Source organism: Choristoneura fumiferana, chromosome Z, assembly GCF_025370935.1.
Source record: "Choristoneura fumiferana chromosome Z, NRCan_CFum_1, whole genome shotgun sequence".
NCBI classification, from domain to species: Eukaryota; Metazoa; Arthropoda; class Insecta; order Lepidoptera; family Tortricidae; genus Choristoneura; species Choristoneura fumiferana.
Window position 1 is genome coordinate 30,487,021 of NC_133472.1, and position 17,201 is coordinate 30,504,221.

The 17,201-nt window shown below is 37.4% G+C and overlaps 1 protein-coding gene across 3 annotated transcripts in view; it reads left to right on the forward strand.

Annotated features, from left to right (window-relative positions):
* Window positions 1-17,201, forward strand: part of grnd (grindelwald) — a 25,984-nt gene continuing 8,783 nt past the window's right edge. Inside the window, exons 1-4 of one of the 3 annotated variants that reach the window (XM_074096352.1) lie at window positions 1-89; window positions 9,670-9,875; window positions 14,918-14,983; window positions 16,804-16,937. In XM_074096352.1, coding sequence (XP_073952453.1) covers window positions 9,674-9,875; window positions 14,918-14,983; window positions 16,804-16,937 — 402 coding nt within the window. In that variant the 5' untranslated portion in view covers window positions 1-89; window positions 9,670-9,673. Of the gene's footprint in view, window positions 90-1,201; window positions 1,366-7,704; window positions 7,995-9,669; window positions 9,876-14,917; window positions 14,984-16,803; window positions 16,938-17,201 lie in introns of those variants that run through there. The other 2 variants (XM_074096343.1, XM_074096332.1) reach the window with 2 other exon arrangements.

Here is a 17,201-nt window from a genome sequence, read left to right on the forward strand (position 1 = left end):
ATCAATCTTTTTAGATTACCTATTATTTATTTTGTGCTTGACAAATGTTTCAATTAAATAATCAACGTTCAAAGTGTATCGCGTTAAAGGTGAGACCTTAGAGCAAAACGCGGGCTTCCTTCCGGTAGGAAGCCCGCGTTGCTCTAAGGGTGAGACTAGGTACTACATTATGACTCAAAAAATACGATGAAAAAAATTATATCCTCTTTCCAGGGGTAGGTAAGTAGGTACTCAGTAATTCTAACCGTGAATAGCCGTGAAACTTTAAGATACTTACTGATGACGTACATACGTATAATAAGTAGTGAAATTTGGCATCAAGTAGGTAAAGCATCACAACCAAAGTAAAGGTTTAAACGCGCACTTTAAAGTTGAATATTTCGCAAACAGATCACTGAATCGAAACATTGTCTTAGCAAACCCCTAATGGTTTTAAAAGACCAATCCAACGATACCCCACACTATAGGGTTGGATGAGAAAAAAGAAATCACCCCCACTTTACGTCTATGGGAGGTACCCTAAAAAAATTTTTTTTTAAATTTTTATTGTACCTACCATTTTGTCGGCATAGTTTACATATAATATCTGTGCAAAATTACAGCTTTCTAGCATTAATAGTCCCTGAGCAAAGCCGCGGACGGACAGACAGACAGACAGACAGACATGGAGAAACTATAAGGATTCCGTTTTTGCCATTTTGGCTCCAGAACCCTAAAAACACCCCCACTACCCACTACGCTAATTTTTATTTATTTTACCACTTTGTTGGCGCGACTACAGTGTTCATGCCAAATTACAGCTTTCTAGTACTTACTAACGGATTCTGAGCTTAGCCGCGGATAGACAGACAGTCGGACAGACATGGCGAAACTATAAAGGTCAAATATAGGAACAAATATCGAATCAGAAAAATATGTAGATTCTCTATATAATTTTTCTAAGTAGGTATGTAAACATTATTTCTTATAAAAAAATTTTTTTTTTATTAGACTGGATAGCAATATTTTAACAAAATACGATTGGCTGGATTTATTCTTCTGAAGTACCGGAATCCTTAAAACTGTGTAATTCGAAACCTCTGTTCTACCGAGTATGCTTTACTGATTAAGTTGACTTTACACGCGCACGACAATGGCTGTGCGTAGGTACTCGTATTGTGTCAGTATACACCCACACAGCCACAATAGCAACACCAACACAGCGCCGTGTTACCTGCGCAAGAGCCGCATTCCGTTGCCCACCTCCACGATTGGCCGTCGGTAAGGCTTCGAAGCGTTCGAATTTAAAAGTTAGAAAGTTATCCGTTTTGGTGCTTGTGTCAAGTCAGTGTAGAAGTTTATAATCGGCATGAAGAAGTTATAAAGGTAAGTTATTGCTAATTGGCTTGCTTAATTTTTTATAAGTTAATTTTAAACGTTTTGACCTCGGCACGAAGGAAAAACTATTAAACTTATAGTCTTATCGCGTCCTGAATCATAGTTTAATTACATAGTCTTTGGATACCTACTCATTTTTATAACTGAAGCACCTGCCGTTTCTTGCACCTGCTCGGCTACTTTCCAGTTAGTGTATATATTTTGTACCTACCTCTTTATAATTATGTCTGCTCGTATGTAAACTCGACATTGTCTCTGTCAATCTCACGTGATTTTAATGATCAGGTTCTTTAGAGTTCCTTCAAAATGACTCATCTACATAGTTAACGCGCAAAATGCCATTAACAAGTTAATATCTGCTATAATCGTCATTAATTTTATTATTACCAAAACTACTCACAAAAGTAATGGTTCTAATCATTATTTCCTTCTGAGAACTAAAAGAAACATGTTAGATAATGATCTAGGTAGTAGATATAATGTAGTGACCGAGATAGGTAATCCCACTTATAGGGTCCAGAACCAGTTCTATTGCTAAAGGCTGCCAAGAAGATAAATTTGCGTTAAAACGAATATTGTCATGACATATACGTACATGTCCTCATTGCATGAATAGCTACATTAAACAGCGAAGGATGCAGCAAGCATTACCTTCAGTCTGTTAAGTTGTCCGGATATTTACCTAGCACTTGCAGTTATTTAAATTAGCCGAAAGAATCTGTGTGATCAGATCACAATGTGTAGGTACCAATAGGTAGGTTGAATTGGTATACTCGTAAGGTGCAACATTGGAGTGTGAAGGCTAGTATTCAAAAACATTAAGCACAACCTCTCGTACAGGCCTACCTAATTTACAAGTGTATGCTTAATGAGCTTAGGCCACTTAAGACAAATTTTAGAATTCTAAGTAAGTAAGTATCTTTGGTTTCTTTGCAAAGAGATCAGTGCTAACATAGGTAAACCTAAACATGCAAAATATCTTTTAGTTGCTCATATACAATTGCTGGGCACAGGCCTCCTCTCATCCTGAGAGTGGCAGTGGTGAGCAGTGGGAATGTGTGCTGGGATGATTTTGGTTAATCATCAGTATTTTTCAACCTTTTTCATGACACGACCCCTTTAATATGAAGAAATATTTCGCGACCCCCCTACCCGTTGTTTTTTTTTCATGTATTTTATTTTGCGCCAAACATTTTGTAAATATTTTTAAACTGAATGTTTTTTTGACTGAAGTAGTTTTCGCAGCAACTTATAGGGGCTTCGCGACCCCTTAAAGAGGCTTCGCAACCCCGGGGGTAGCGACCCGTAGGTTGAGAAACACTGATCTATATAATACCGCCCTTAAGACACCCTGTCTGACAGATACGTGGCATAAATGTGCTATCATGTAGAATGTGACTCCTTCAACTTTTAGAATCGCGATAAGTATAACAGAAATGGTAATTCTTAGAAAAAAAAGTATGAAGACCATATTTTTGTAGATCATTTTAAGATCTATAATTTTTGCCTAGGCTACTTTTTGATAAAACTTAACAACTACGAAAAAAAACAAAACACGTCAATTTTGACCTTTGACCCCGAATAAATTTTTTAGCACACATGGGATCAATAGGGACTTTTGAAACTTTATTCCTAAAAATTAGTATACCTACCCAAGGTCATCACCAAAATTCAGCGGAATTTATGTAAATTGAAATGTCTACATTGACCGGAGTATATTTCTTATTATTATTTATGTTTCTGGTGCTGGTGGTCAGAGAGAGATATTAGTTACATCTAGATATTTATGAAACTAACATTTTATAAGTACCTACCTAAATATAACTCGGTAAAAAACTGGCCTGGTGTGAGTAGTACTCGTGCACCGAGGGTTACAAATTTGTAGGTAAGTATGTCAAAATATACTACTTACATAATTTTATTATTTGTATTTTTTTACATTATTCGTTGAAACAAATTAATTATGCATATAAATTATCTTTCTATAAAATTGTATTACGTTTCATGACAGACGAAATGACATACAGCGTAGCGAAATTAAAAGGGTTCCATAATATTAATTTGTCACCTTTCAGGTACGTAACGTTTATTTTCACAATGTTACTTTACAACTTTTTATACCAATAAAAAATTAAGTACACCATTACAATTATGAAATCAATGCGCTGTAAAATTCAATTATATATATTTAGGAAACACAAAAAATACAATATTAAAACTACTTAAGGATTTTGTACAAAAGTCAGTGCATTTCAATTCACCATTTCGGCGTAGTCGATGGCGGCGTACCTATGTGATTGAAATACAATCCGCACTCCGGATATTACGACGGGCCAACTCAAATACAACGTCATGTGGTTTCCTGACCGATCGGAAAAGCAATCTCCACTGTGCCCCTGGACAAGACTGCAAGCGTAAATGTACACACGTAAATTTAGCAATTCGCGGGGCCGGCCTTAACATCTCTTTCCACCCATTATACCGTGGCATACCATGACCGACGACCGTAATAGCAACGTGTCAGTCAAAAATATATACTTTTCATCACATTTGCTCGTAAACAGTGTCGTAACATGCAGGCTACCTTAATTGCAACCCCCCAAATAAAATGTGCTGCAGCACACGTAGGGCACATGTTGGGGGGGTGTTCAAGAGCAATTTGTGAAAAAATATTAGTTTTTCTTTTACAAATATACAATTTTACTCGCAAATGTGATGAAAAACATTGTATGTCGCACGGGCGGTACTAGAATTACGAACATCGACTCAATAAAGCCCTCAGTCTTCGACTTCGGGCTTCTAATAGACTCTCGTTCGTAATTCCTTATTTACCGCCCTTAAGACACAATGTACTTTTGTATCGAAAAGTATGAGACTATGCCCACTAGGTAGCACGCTTCCTAACCGACCGTCGCCCGTCGCCGTATTTATGCGCTTGACATTCCGTTCCTGACACGTTCCTATTACGGTCATGGCATGATACGGTGCAGTGGGTAGAGACCTTTATGCATCTAGGCGCCGCGGGCGAGTCATGCCTTTAGCACCTTTTTAGATACGACAAGCCACAAACAGGGACTCCTATACGTACGAGATGAGTTTATAAAAGCTAATAAGTATTCTGTGTCTGTTATTCCTTTAAATCGATAGGTAAACATAGGTATTCAAAGTGGTTAAGTTGAACTGGCGCGCACGACGCCATAAAATGAAATAGGGTATATTTTGAGATGACTGGAGGAGGAGGAGGAGTGCGTTGTATCAGTGTTAAGCTCCCAATCCGCATTGGGTCCGCGTGGAAAATACGGACCAAACCCTTTTATTCTGATATATCTTATTATGATGATACTTGCTTTTGCCCGCGGCTTCGCCCGCGTAGAATTCGGTTATCGCGCGCTGTTCTCTCGGGAACTGTGCATTTTTTCTGGGATAAAAAGTAGCCCATGTAACTCTCTGGCCCATAAACTACCTCTATACCAAAAATCACGTCGATCCGTCGCTCCGTTTCGACGTGAAAGACGGACAAACATACAAACATACTTTCGCGTTTATATGTAATATTACTAGCTTTTGCCCGCGGCTTCGCCCGCGTGGGATTCGGTTATCGCGCGCTGTTCCCTCGGGAAATTTTTCTGGGATAAAAAGTAGCCTATGTCAATCTCTGGCCCATAAACTATCTCGAAGCCAAAAATCACGTCGATCCGTCGTTCCGTTTCGACGTGAAAGACGGACAAACATACAAACACACACACTTTCGCATTTATAATATTAGTATGAATTAAAGGGGAAATAGTTTTATTTCCCATAATCCGGCGTGTGTCTCCGTTCTTACCTATCTACTGGCAGTGGAGCTCTATTCAACAAGATCAAAGTGATATGGAACCCGAGAGACGCCGATGCTGTATCTTATTTCTACGATCACGGATTATTAACGGAAATACGTGAGTTATCATAGACGAGAGAAAGACCACATTATAAGCGGAATCAATCACCTGTGGTGATAAGATAAATTAATTATCTTGCTAGTCACTTCACTATGCGATAACACGCAAAACCTAACCTGTTTATTTCAGAAAACTGACCCGTGATTAACCCTTATCTCACCTGGTTATTCTTTTATACCTGTCACCTCCTTTATCTATTACTTATACCTTTGTTGTGAGATTAGAACGTAGGTACCTACCCATCTTGCGTTGAAGCAGCAGACGTCCTATAGATGGGAGGCCGAAGCTATGCTCGCCGTCTCAGCCACTCACGACTACTTTCCTTGCATACAAATGAGTTGAAAACAATAATATAATGTGATTGTCATTCGTGCCAACTGCGTTCCGTTTGCACTTTCCTTGACGTTGGCCAACTTTGAAGCTAGCATTTGAATGGCGCAAAGTATCTTCGATTTCAAAGATTGGTTTTTATTCGTCTTTCTTATTTAGATTATTTAGGCACCTATTGCAGTGTTTCCCTACATAAGTAAACTGTCACAAAATTATGCATTTTAAATATTTTATACACCGTGTTATTTTGATTTCCGTTTACTTTAAGGGGGAAATCTACTTTACGGGTCCAATGAAGTTAATTTCTCTAAGTCACTAGTGGCCTAATAATTTATGATGTTTTTTCAAAGTCCAAAACTAATCCGTTATTATTTTACAGATATTTAGCAAATGAAAGTTTAACATGTGGATTTTATGTCATGCCAATTTCACTTGTCAAGTTTGATAATTTTACAATTTTAACTATTAACAATGTCTGCGAAGCTGTTATATGCATGAAAAAAAGATTTTTCACTTTTCATGCTCGTAAAGTTAACAAAAAAGACAAGTTTAAAACAAGTAGAAAGAAGAATTAAATACACATTTAATTAATGAACTGCAACAATTACTTTGCTTACCCGCGCCCTTATGATAGCTACGTTTATGCAAGAAAATGTGTGTTCATACAGTTCCTCCACCTCCACACGGTAAGAACACCCACAAATCACACCCATGGATCACCAGCCACCCCACCACACTACACTGACACTTTTTCAAATTGGTTCGTAAATGACGGAGTTATTTATTATTTATTTATTTATTCATTGCATTGCATATTACATTTATACATAGCAGTTGTTACAATTTGGTATTAGTCACATGTGACGCCCTGCAAAGGCCCAGCAACATGAGAGGTTACTACTACATAATTATATCACTCAATTATCGTCTTAAGAATATTCTACGTACATTTAAGAGTATTAACATCTTATTAATTTATTTCAGTATTCATTTATATTTTCATTGAAGTAATCTCTTAAGTTATAAAAACACCTCTCGATGAGGAATGCTTTTAACTGTTTAGAAAATATCACCGGTTTGACCAAGTTCTTAATTGAGTTTGGTAAATGGTTGGTTGTAAACTGGTGGTTCTGAGGTAACAAACATAAAAAAATACAACCGAATTTGTAACCTCCTTTTTTTTAGGGTTCCGGAGCCAAAATGGCAAAAACGGAACCCCTATAGTTTCGCCATGTCTGTCTGTCTGTCTGTCTGTCTGTCTATCTGTCTGTCTGTCTGTATCAATGCTAGAGCAAAATGGTACAGTTAAAAATTCAAAAATATATTTTTTTAGGGTACCTCCCATAGACGTAAAGTGGGGGTTATTTTTTTTTCTCATCCAACTCTATAGTGTGGGGTATCGTTGGATAGGTCTTTTAAAACCATTAGGGGATTGGTAAGACGATTTTTCGATTCAGTGATTTGTTTGCGAAAGATTCAACTTTAAAGTGCAAATTTTCATTAAAATCGAGCGTCCCCCCCTCTAAAACCTAAACCGGTGGGTGGAAAAATTTGAAAAATTTCAGGATGGTAGTAAATATATCATAAACTGAAACTGATAAAATTTTCTTAAGGCTTGAAGTAAAATTAAATAATTATGTACCTACTCTAGTGTAGTGAGCGTCGCAAGGAGGCGCAGGCGCAGTCCTACGCCAGCCCTAAACGTGCGCCGGCGGCGGTGCGCCAAGGTGATCAGGCCTGACATCACCACGCGCCTCATCTGTCACGTTTAGGCACATTCTTGCGCACAACTTTATCTTTTGAATCGTGGCTATACGTATAAATAAGTGCTACAGTAGTGATCGTTGTAATTAATTCCCCTCAAGCAAACGTACGTAATGCAAGAATGTACTTAAGAATGTACTGTGTATTGCATTCATTAACAAAGAAACTTTAAGAAATTAAGGAAAGTAAAGTTTATAAATCATCTTAATTTTGTAACTGTCCGTAAAGTATGTAGGTAGATCAATAGGTAGTAATCAAATTGTTTAAAAGGTTTTTTTAATGTAGATTATACCGGACACACGATAGCAAAATGATTAGGAGGCGCGGATAAATCATTGGACCAGACTCCAACCAGACCATACCAGTTTACAGGTCATCGCAGTTTTTTTTTTCAATCCTGGAATCGTTCGAACTTCATCGCCTAGCAACCGAGGTAACAACTCTCACGTTCAGCAGTACAATGTTCATTGCAGCCATGTCCAAACTGTTTGAAATACTCGAACCGACATATCCCCCGTGAGGTGTGTGAAGTGCTTAGTGCGGCATGTGACACAGGACATTCAGAGTGATGAGCTTCTGTCCGAGGTAATGGTTTTCCATTGATTATTTCGTACCTACACTTGAGATCTACTACAGAGAGATTTAATTAACCAGCCAAAATAGAGAATAAAATCTTGTTGGCTTTGGTTATGTGTTCGTTTAGCGTATACAGAGGTAGATATAAATAAATATAGGTGCAACTGACAATTAAGTACCTACATAAGTAAATAATGTGTAGGCGACTTTCACACCGGCACTATTGCAATTACAGTGAAGTTTTTTATCTTATCTTAAATTTCTGACCTTTTGGTAGCTGTAGTAATTATTTTTTGGTTTTGAGATTGTGTCTCATCTTTTGTTATCAGCAGGAACTTGTAACAGGTGTCAAGTCAACGGTCCTGTTAGGGATTCGTTTTGTTGGCACCCGCCTTTGAGGCGCCGTCAGGTAGGGTGACTCATCCTCTTTACTATGCAGCGAAAGTAGCTACCTGCCTATTATTTGATTTGGTTTGGTGCGAGTTATTAGGCGGCAAAACCATTAATTTAGCCTCGAAGTAAAATCTAAGAATTATTAACTTAAATTATTACCTACTTACATGTGTTTTCTTCAGTCTGATTGCCTGTCTAAGCTGCTTCCTTAACGGCCGGGCCGGTTTGACTATAAGATAACACCAGATTATTATTATTATTAGCCTATTCTGTCCCACTGCTGAGCAAAGGCCTCCCCCCAATACTTCCACTGCACTCTGTCCCCTACATACAAGGGCCAGTCCTTCAAGAAGAACACCAGATGAAAAATTTAAAAACCTCCGACATAAAAAAGGTCAGCAAAAATAATAAGAAAACGCCCGAAAAAAACGCAGCCAAAAAGACAACTAAAAAGTAAAAAATAATTATGCACTACCTAGCTGTTGCCCGCGACTTCATCTGAATTCGTTTATCCCTATCCCGCGAGGACTATGCTGATTTCCCAAAAAATTAGCCTATGTTAATTTAGTACAAGTACCTAGTAATATTTTTTTATCTAAGCGTCGTCGGTGTCGGGGGACGGCTAAGGTTAACAGGAAACTAAAGTACATATATTGTATTTTTTTAAGTATAAGCACGGTAATTGGTGATCGCTTCAACATAGTTTGTTGACGTCCGTGACAGGGGTTGTGTGAAAGTAATATTGATGACTTATACGGCACGCGGGGCAGTTGTCTCACCGCCGGCGAGGAAACGATTGGCTATCGACTATTATCTCGCTCAAGAAACGAACAAAAGATATAAGATCCTGTGTGAGTAAAAGAGACATATATATTAATAGTTGATCGCTGGCGGTTCACACTGCCGGCGAGAACTCGCTCTTACATCTTTTGTCGCAGCGACCAGAGCTATAAAACTCGCTCAGCGATACTGGCTCAGCGATACTCGCTCAGCGCTGTTAGCTTGGCGGCCGCCCGGCTCGAGCGAGTGGAGCGAGTAATCGCCCGTCGTGCTCGAACACTCGCTTTTCACTGCTCGCCCACTCGTTTCTAGTTACTCGCTCTGCTCGCTTCTCGCTCATCGTCGGCGGTGGGACAAGTGCCTTATGTTCCAAACAGCTAGTCAAGTGCCGTAAGGTACATAGATGTCAATGGTAGAAGGTCAATGGAATGCGATTGCGAGCGTCAAAGCGTTAGAGAATTCGGCCTCTAGTTCCAGTATGGTCGATTGTTTTACGTGTTCGTTATTTCAGAGAGATGTCGCGACTAGTGTGTCTGCTGGCGGTGGCGGGGGCGGCGTCGGCGCAGCTCGTACTGGACGGCGTGCGCTGCGGGCAGCTGCTGTGCCAACTGGACGAGTATTGCTCGCCCGAGACCAACCGGTGTGCGCCTTGCTCCATCATATGCAACAAGACTCATCATAACTATGACTCGGGGATGTGCATCAAAGAATGTCAAGGTTGGTACATACATAATAAGTTTTTATTGAAAAATAACTTTGAACTGTTGACTGTAGTAGTCAAATATTTAAAGGAAAACTATCACAGCCTTGCAGGTTTTGCAAGTTACCGAATAATAGTCGATTCAAACTTAGCATTGAATATTTATTTACAGTAGATATTAGTACCATAGAAAAAGAGAACAAGTAGGTCCACTCCGACCCTTTAGGAGACTTAACTGCCTACTCCGGCGCGAACGTCTATTTTAGATTAATTACCTACCGGCAAATAATTTTAGTACGAAAGTTAACTTAAAATTGTCTAATGGCTGTGTCTAGACTAGACTAAACTAGACAGATTCAATGTCGTTATTATTATTATTATACTAAAATTAAAAATATTATTTATAAATTCGCCGTAACGGTGATGGCGACAGTACACATAATACTATAACTATATTGTTTATAGGTAGGTAAGTATCTATTATTTTTTATGTGTCCTTGCACAAAACTATTACACTACACGTATATACCACTAATTTACACCTATACCTAACACAAAAAAATAAGTACGAGTACGCGAACGTAAAAGGTGATCACTTTTGTTTGTATAGTGAGCCTACTTGCTCTCTTTTACTATGTTAGTACTGAACCCAATACTGCGCAAATCACATCAGAAGAAAAACAATAAGGTTGACTGTCACACTGTCTTGGAAGGGAAAACAGCCGTTGAGTCAAGAAACTGACATTAAGTAAATATCATTATAATTCGGTGAAAATCTGAAATGTTTCGGTGATACAAGTCAAAAAAAGTTCCACAAAATATGTGGTATGAACTGTCAAATTCTGAAACAAGATCTAAAACGTATAAAATTGTGACATTTGTCGAAATTTCATGCAATTATTAATTTTAGTTTAAGTAGTGTAGTAAAGGAATTTATTGGTTGAATATGAAAAGATACATATACTCGTATGGAACAATTGGCCCATAAAACATGTCAGCGCGCAGAGAGTGTAATTAGATAACCAGGTGTAAACAAAATTCCAAGAACAGCGCCATTTTCCGGTGACTTATTGTGTACGATGAAAATCCTCGACTCAGAGTCGAGTGATGACTAATATCTACAAACAAATAATAGGACCATTAAGTTGTTAGACGATCTACAATCAACTTAATCATGTGAGACATAAAGTCTCTTATCACCTTAGTGAGGATCTGTGAAACTGGTTTCGTGACCGCAAACCTCCTACTACTATGGTTGCTCTCTTCTAATCTTTTGCAAGTCTCGTTTACTCGTGCGGCGAACAGCATGGCCGTTTCAGGTCCAATGACACTTAAGTCAAACCACGCCATAGAACTACGGTCCACGCTTATTTTTTTTATAGATAGGTAATAAATGTAGCGGTCATATTTGCGCACGTTTTTAACTCAAAACGAACACGTGAACAAGTTAAGTTAACCTTCATTAAACCCCGACGCAAAAGAGGGGTGTTATAAGTTAGCCGTTGTCTGTATCTGCCTTTGGCCTTGTACGAATGGACCAATTTTGATATTTTTCTTTACTGGGAATAGGTATAGGAAGGATTAATTTTGTTGTTCATGGAAATTAAGTTTACTTAACCTACTTATACCTTCATGAATTACTTACTATCGTTTTAAAAATACCTACTCCTGTTGATGGTATTTGATTGCCTATTGAATTTTCATCTGAGCTTTATACCTATATGGACCAAATATCAAGTCAATTTGACCACTGGAAGAGGCCATAAATCGAGTTACACGATTTTACTTACCTACACACAATGTAGTTTACTAGACCTAAAACTAAACTTAAAACCTTGTTCTTAATAGGAACTAATTTTCAACAAATTAAGCTAGGTATAGCTATACCTAATTTTTCTTTATACCAGTAACTTGAAGTTGTACCCCGTTTAACGAGAGAGGGGTTAAATAGAGTGTTCACGTCATATTCACGAACTTGCACTACTATAAAAGTAATTTAACATGCAGCAGGTTGATCCCTCGTACCAAGTTATACGTAACTCATGTACTTTTCGTTATCTTCTATGGTGCAACGAGCGACATCAGAGTTGAAACCTTTTTATTGGTAAAGGGTACAACAATACCCTAGGTGATACGGTCTGTTGACTCCGACAGGTACGGCAACGGAACACACACATGCGCGACACTGAGCACACAGTGAAACCATACGAGTGTGCGTTCACCACCACACTAAAACCTTGCATTGCATCGACTTCATTAGTGTGAACCAGTCCATTAATATTTCTTTATTTTTTTTAAAAGCATTCATATCACATCCTAAATATTATTAGTTTTGATGAATACATTTTATTATAAATACTTCACAATGCTCATTTCAAAATTTCGTCGAGAACTATAATTAAACAAGTTGTATCTGTGGAATAGCAAATGTAAGTGAGTGTTACTACAAGCTTATTTTGATTTGGTCTATGCTAAATTATTTTTTGATGAGCATCAAAACAGGTTGGCAGGTAAACTACTAATTGCGCATCCGAAGACGTAGTAAAAATTATTCGTTAAGTGAAAATGTTAAGTATTTTTTTACCTGGATGTATTTACTTATTCATTATATGTTTCGCAAATCATCGCGCATATATTTGCGCAAGAATTGACAATTTTTTTTTATGAAATCTGGGATAAATCATAATGATGTAACCCGAATATTTCAAGTTTGACCTTTATTACAAGCTTTTATTTATCTTGCCGTGGTAATTTGGAGAAAACATCATGGAAGTTGAATTTTACCCACTTCCAGTGGTTGAATTGATTTGGTATATGTACGTAAGTCAGTTGGATGACGATGTTAGTAAAAGTCAAAAAGTACAGTTAGCAAAATAAAGTCGTCTTCTAATTTCATATTTTATGAAAAACTCGTTGAAGTTTCTAAAAATCCAGTACACTGTTGTTCGTCCGAAGTCTGTCCGCTGCGCTGGCTGTTTAACTTTGACTGCCTTGAAGTAATAATGGACAAAGCATAACTTTTTGCTTAGTTTTATACACTGTAACTTCAATAATAAAGCGTAGGTAGTTGATTTATTAATAGAAGTCGATGTGATGCAGGTTTATCTAAAACTAAGTATTTAATTACTTAGATATTATACACCGGCGTAGTTACTTTAAATTATTATTTTAGTAGTAAGTACGTAAAATAGGCTCTTGTATAATAAAGTTAATAAAAAATAATCGGAATGCTTGAACTCTGAAATCGGAACACCATGTCCGTGTAGCAAAGTATCATGTGGTGCGCTGATGAGTGGACAGCGTCACGATTTAGCTTTCAATATTCATCGTAATAATTAACCCTTGGCAAGCAAAAAAATTAAAATTTATATTATGCTGTCTTTTTTCAAACTTACATAGTTCTAGTAAATCATGAAAAAACACTAACAATTCTATTTATTTTATTGTGGAAAAAAAACCATTTAAGTACCTATGTCACAGCATACATTGCCAAATTAAGAGTTGTTATCGTGCAAAAAGTACAACAATCTTTAGTAGCATATTACATTATTATTTATTTAGGAAATACATAAAACGAACATTATCAAAGCTTTTCTTTAAAAAAAACAGTAAATACTCTGTAAAAAAAGAAAAAAACGAATACATCGTCCTTTTTCTCCAGAAACATAACCCAGAAAAAATTTACTTAGTATGAAAACAAAAAATATAACCTCGTATACTTAAATTAACGAAACAAACGTAGCGGTGACAAATTCAGTGTTTCGTGTCGTACCCCAAATGACAATTTATTTCGTTTTTTCCAGCAACAAAATACAGGCGAACATTGCACTTCATGTACGTAGATCACACTGATAAATTTAGAGCAATGACGGCATCTGCCTTGTGTGTGTGTGTGTGTGTGTGTGTGTGTGTGTGTGTGTGTGTGTGTGTGTGTGTGTGTGTGTGTGTGTGCGCGCGTGCGCGTGTGCGTGTGCGTGTGCGTGTGCGTATGCGCGTGTGCGTGTGCGTGTGAGCGTGTGCGTGTGTGTGTGTGTGTGTGTGTGTGTGTGTGTGTGTGTGTGTGTGTTAGGATATCATTTACTTAACTACTTAATTCGGAAACTAGCTACTCTGCACCAATCTGGACAGATTCGGGACTTTTATTTACCACAGCTAGACAATTTTGAACTTTCTCTCTGCTTTTGAGTGTCCCGGCACCGAGACCGGCTTACGGTCACCCGCTAATTGCTGCGACTGCCGAATCCGTGTCAAAATACCATGGAGTGTCGCGGTTTCGGCTTCTGGTCTCTGGTTGACAATTTGACAAATGTGTTTGGTCTCTTTTAAAATCCTACACTCCACACTCAGGGCAATCCGTATATGCATGTCAACACCACGTAAATTAAAGAGGAAATGAACACCAGCGGGGACATTTAACTATAATTGGGCTTCAATCACTCCTGCTGGCTCAAGCTGAGGCACCGACTTCAGATTGGTAGAAAATTATGTTCATGGTTTTTGTATTCGGTTAAATTTTTAGTTATATTTTTTTTCAATTAGTGTAAACAGACAGTACATTTTAGGGTAGTAAAGAAACTGTTAATAGACTGTTGGATTTTGTCATGCCTTTTTTTGTTACTAGGGCAGAGTCTTTCCGAAACAGTTCAATTATTTCTAATCGCTACGGTGTGCGGGTTGTAAGCACTTGTTGCTCGTTGCTCTGCGCTATACCTATAGAGCGTTATTTGACCAGACAATGTTGACATGGTTCCTCTGAAGCTGTCCGTGACTTTTATTATTAAATTTATCTTGTTTGTGCTCCACACTTATCCTGCATCTTCCCACAGGGAAAATTTTAAATATCTAACGAGTGCCTTGTCCCTACGTTACGCATAGGTACCTAATTTTTAATTTCTTATCGGGATAGGCTGGGGGAGGCTATGTTTTTTAATGCAGTGCTTGCATGTGTGGGTGTGCTTGTTTGAGCTCTAATGGCTGAGTAGGTGTAGGTGTGTAGGTTTACGCGATGTTTCTGTTGTGGTGAATAATCAAATTAAAAAAATAAAATTTTGTTTTTCAGGATATCTCCTTGATCTGAGGTACATGCGAAGGAGCCAGGATTCGGAGTCGTCCGAAGATTATGGTAGTAAGTATTTTTATCACAATTTTTAGCAAAATATGGTTGGAATGATAAATTTTACTAGTCAAAGATTTGACATTTTATTCTGTGTATCTTGACTTAAGTTAGCGATTTATGGGACTTTTTATTTTTTAGACTGGTTATCAATTTGTATTTTAATACCAGTTCTCTAATAATTTTACGTCTTACTTTTGCTGTGCTTATTTATCTAATTGATTTTTTTTTATGTAGATCTTTGATTCGTGCTAAGCGAAAACTTGTTTTTACCGATAGAGTAAAAGGTACTCTCACATAAAAGAGAAGAATATAAACGGAGCCATTTTCAACTATTTGATTTATAAAGTCTCTAACCTGAGGCCGTATTGCCTGACGTTTCTAACGCTCGCGATCGCAATCAAATGACAGTGATTGTATGCGAAATCTGTCATTTGATTGCGATCGCGAGCGACAGAAACATTAGGCAATACGGCTTCTGTTTATTAGTCATGCTCGTAAACTTCGTATTTAATAAAATGTTATACTCTAATGGATAAAGTGAAATCTTTATCTAAGAAAAAGGCAATTAAGCGCCAACAGTCATGAATAAAAGACAAAATAAATGTTTTATTTTTATAGAATAAAAATTAAATTGCAATGCACAAAATGAGATTTCTGTCAATTTACAGCTGAGCGAATTTTTTTATTAAGAGTGAGTAGGAAACTTTGTTTTTACTGAATATAGAAATATGCATTTTTAAAACACTGCCTCAATAAATAATATGAATTTCCTACACCTATAGTTAAAATCAGGAGCAAGCTATTAATTTGATTAAATGCATTTGATTTTGAGTTCATGCTTTTTGTGCAGGTTATTTTTCTTGCCTTTCTTACTTTATTTTTTAAATGTACCATATCTTACATTAGAATTTGATAAAATGTGTGTATTGTCACAGTGATTGACTCAGAGCACAAAAATAAATAAAAAGAAGAATATAAATTTAGTGTGTATTTTCTTCCACAATCGATGCTGTCAGTTTTTAGCATTCTCTCGCTGTCAGTGAGCATATTATGTTTATTCATCTTTTCGTGTTGATTATCGTACTAACCAAAGAAGTGGGTACCTAATCCATTAATCATCTTTGCAATAAATATTTTTTCTTACATTTTATTTACAATTGTCATCGTTACAGGCTGAGCTGGTAAAATTAACATATGGCTTTTTTGCCATATACGCGGTCTTATTTTTATTTGGCTTTTGTTATTTGTTCTGTGGTTCAGAATACTGCTTTTTCTATTTTTCTACTTGTTTTCAATTAGTTAAGTACTACTCGTATGCACCTACTTCTCTTAAAATATTGCTAACGAATTTTGTAATTTACTGTTAATTTCCTCATTTGTCACTATATTTTGAGGGCAGCTAGTCGGGTCATGATTATACACAATATAAGTGATTATTAAAGGAGAAAATGCTTGAAAGTAGTTGTGCAAATACCTTTTGTCACTGACTGACAGTCAACTTTTACCGAACACACTACCGTGCATCTTATAGTGTTTAAAATGGAGTGCTCGCAGATTGTTCTGTAAGAAGCTTTTTTATTTACGAACTGTTGTTGTTATAGGTAAAAAAAATTAAGATGTTGTATGTAGTATTTAGTGCACGAAATTGATATGGGGCTTAAGTCATTTTTCGAATATGGAATGTTGACTTATCTAAACGGACGCGTTACTACTACATACAATAGGTTATCTTTTTAAGCTTTTTACCTACAGCCTCAAATGGCTTTTACAGCTTACTGCAGAGAGAGTTTGTATGAAGCAAGTAATTGTACGAATTTTGTATTACAAAGGTGTGCAGCGGCAGGCGCGGGCGGCGCTGATCATGAGCGGGGTGGCGCTCGCGGCTCTACTCCTCGTGATCATCCTAGTCTGCCGCTCCAAGTTCTCTTGGAGATACCTTAAACAGAAGTTCCAGCCGACTAAGGTAAAGTAACCAATATAGAAGGCCTACGGTTAAACGAGCAAGATCAATCATATTAGTATCAATCTCTCAAAGGGCCGACATCCTGTTGCGAGTGTCTATGAGCGGTGGTGATTGCTTCCCATTAGGTGAGCCGCATGCTCCTCTTACATAAAAAAAGAGTTCACAGATCCTAGTGTAGACATTTATTTATTTACACGCTTAAATGCAGCGAACAGAATTCTATGTACTCGTATCTTACTCTAACAGCTTGCTTGTTTATGTTAC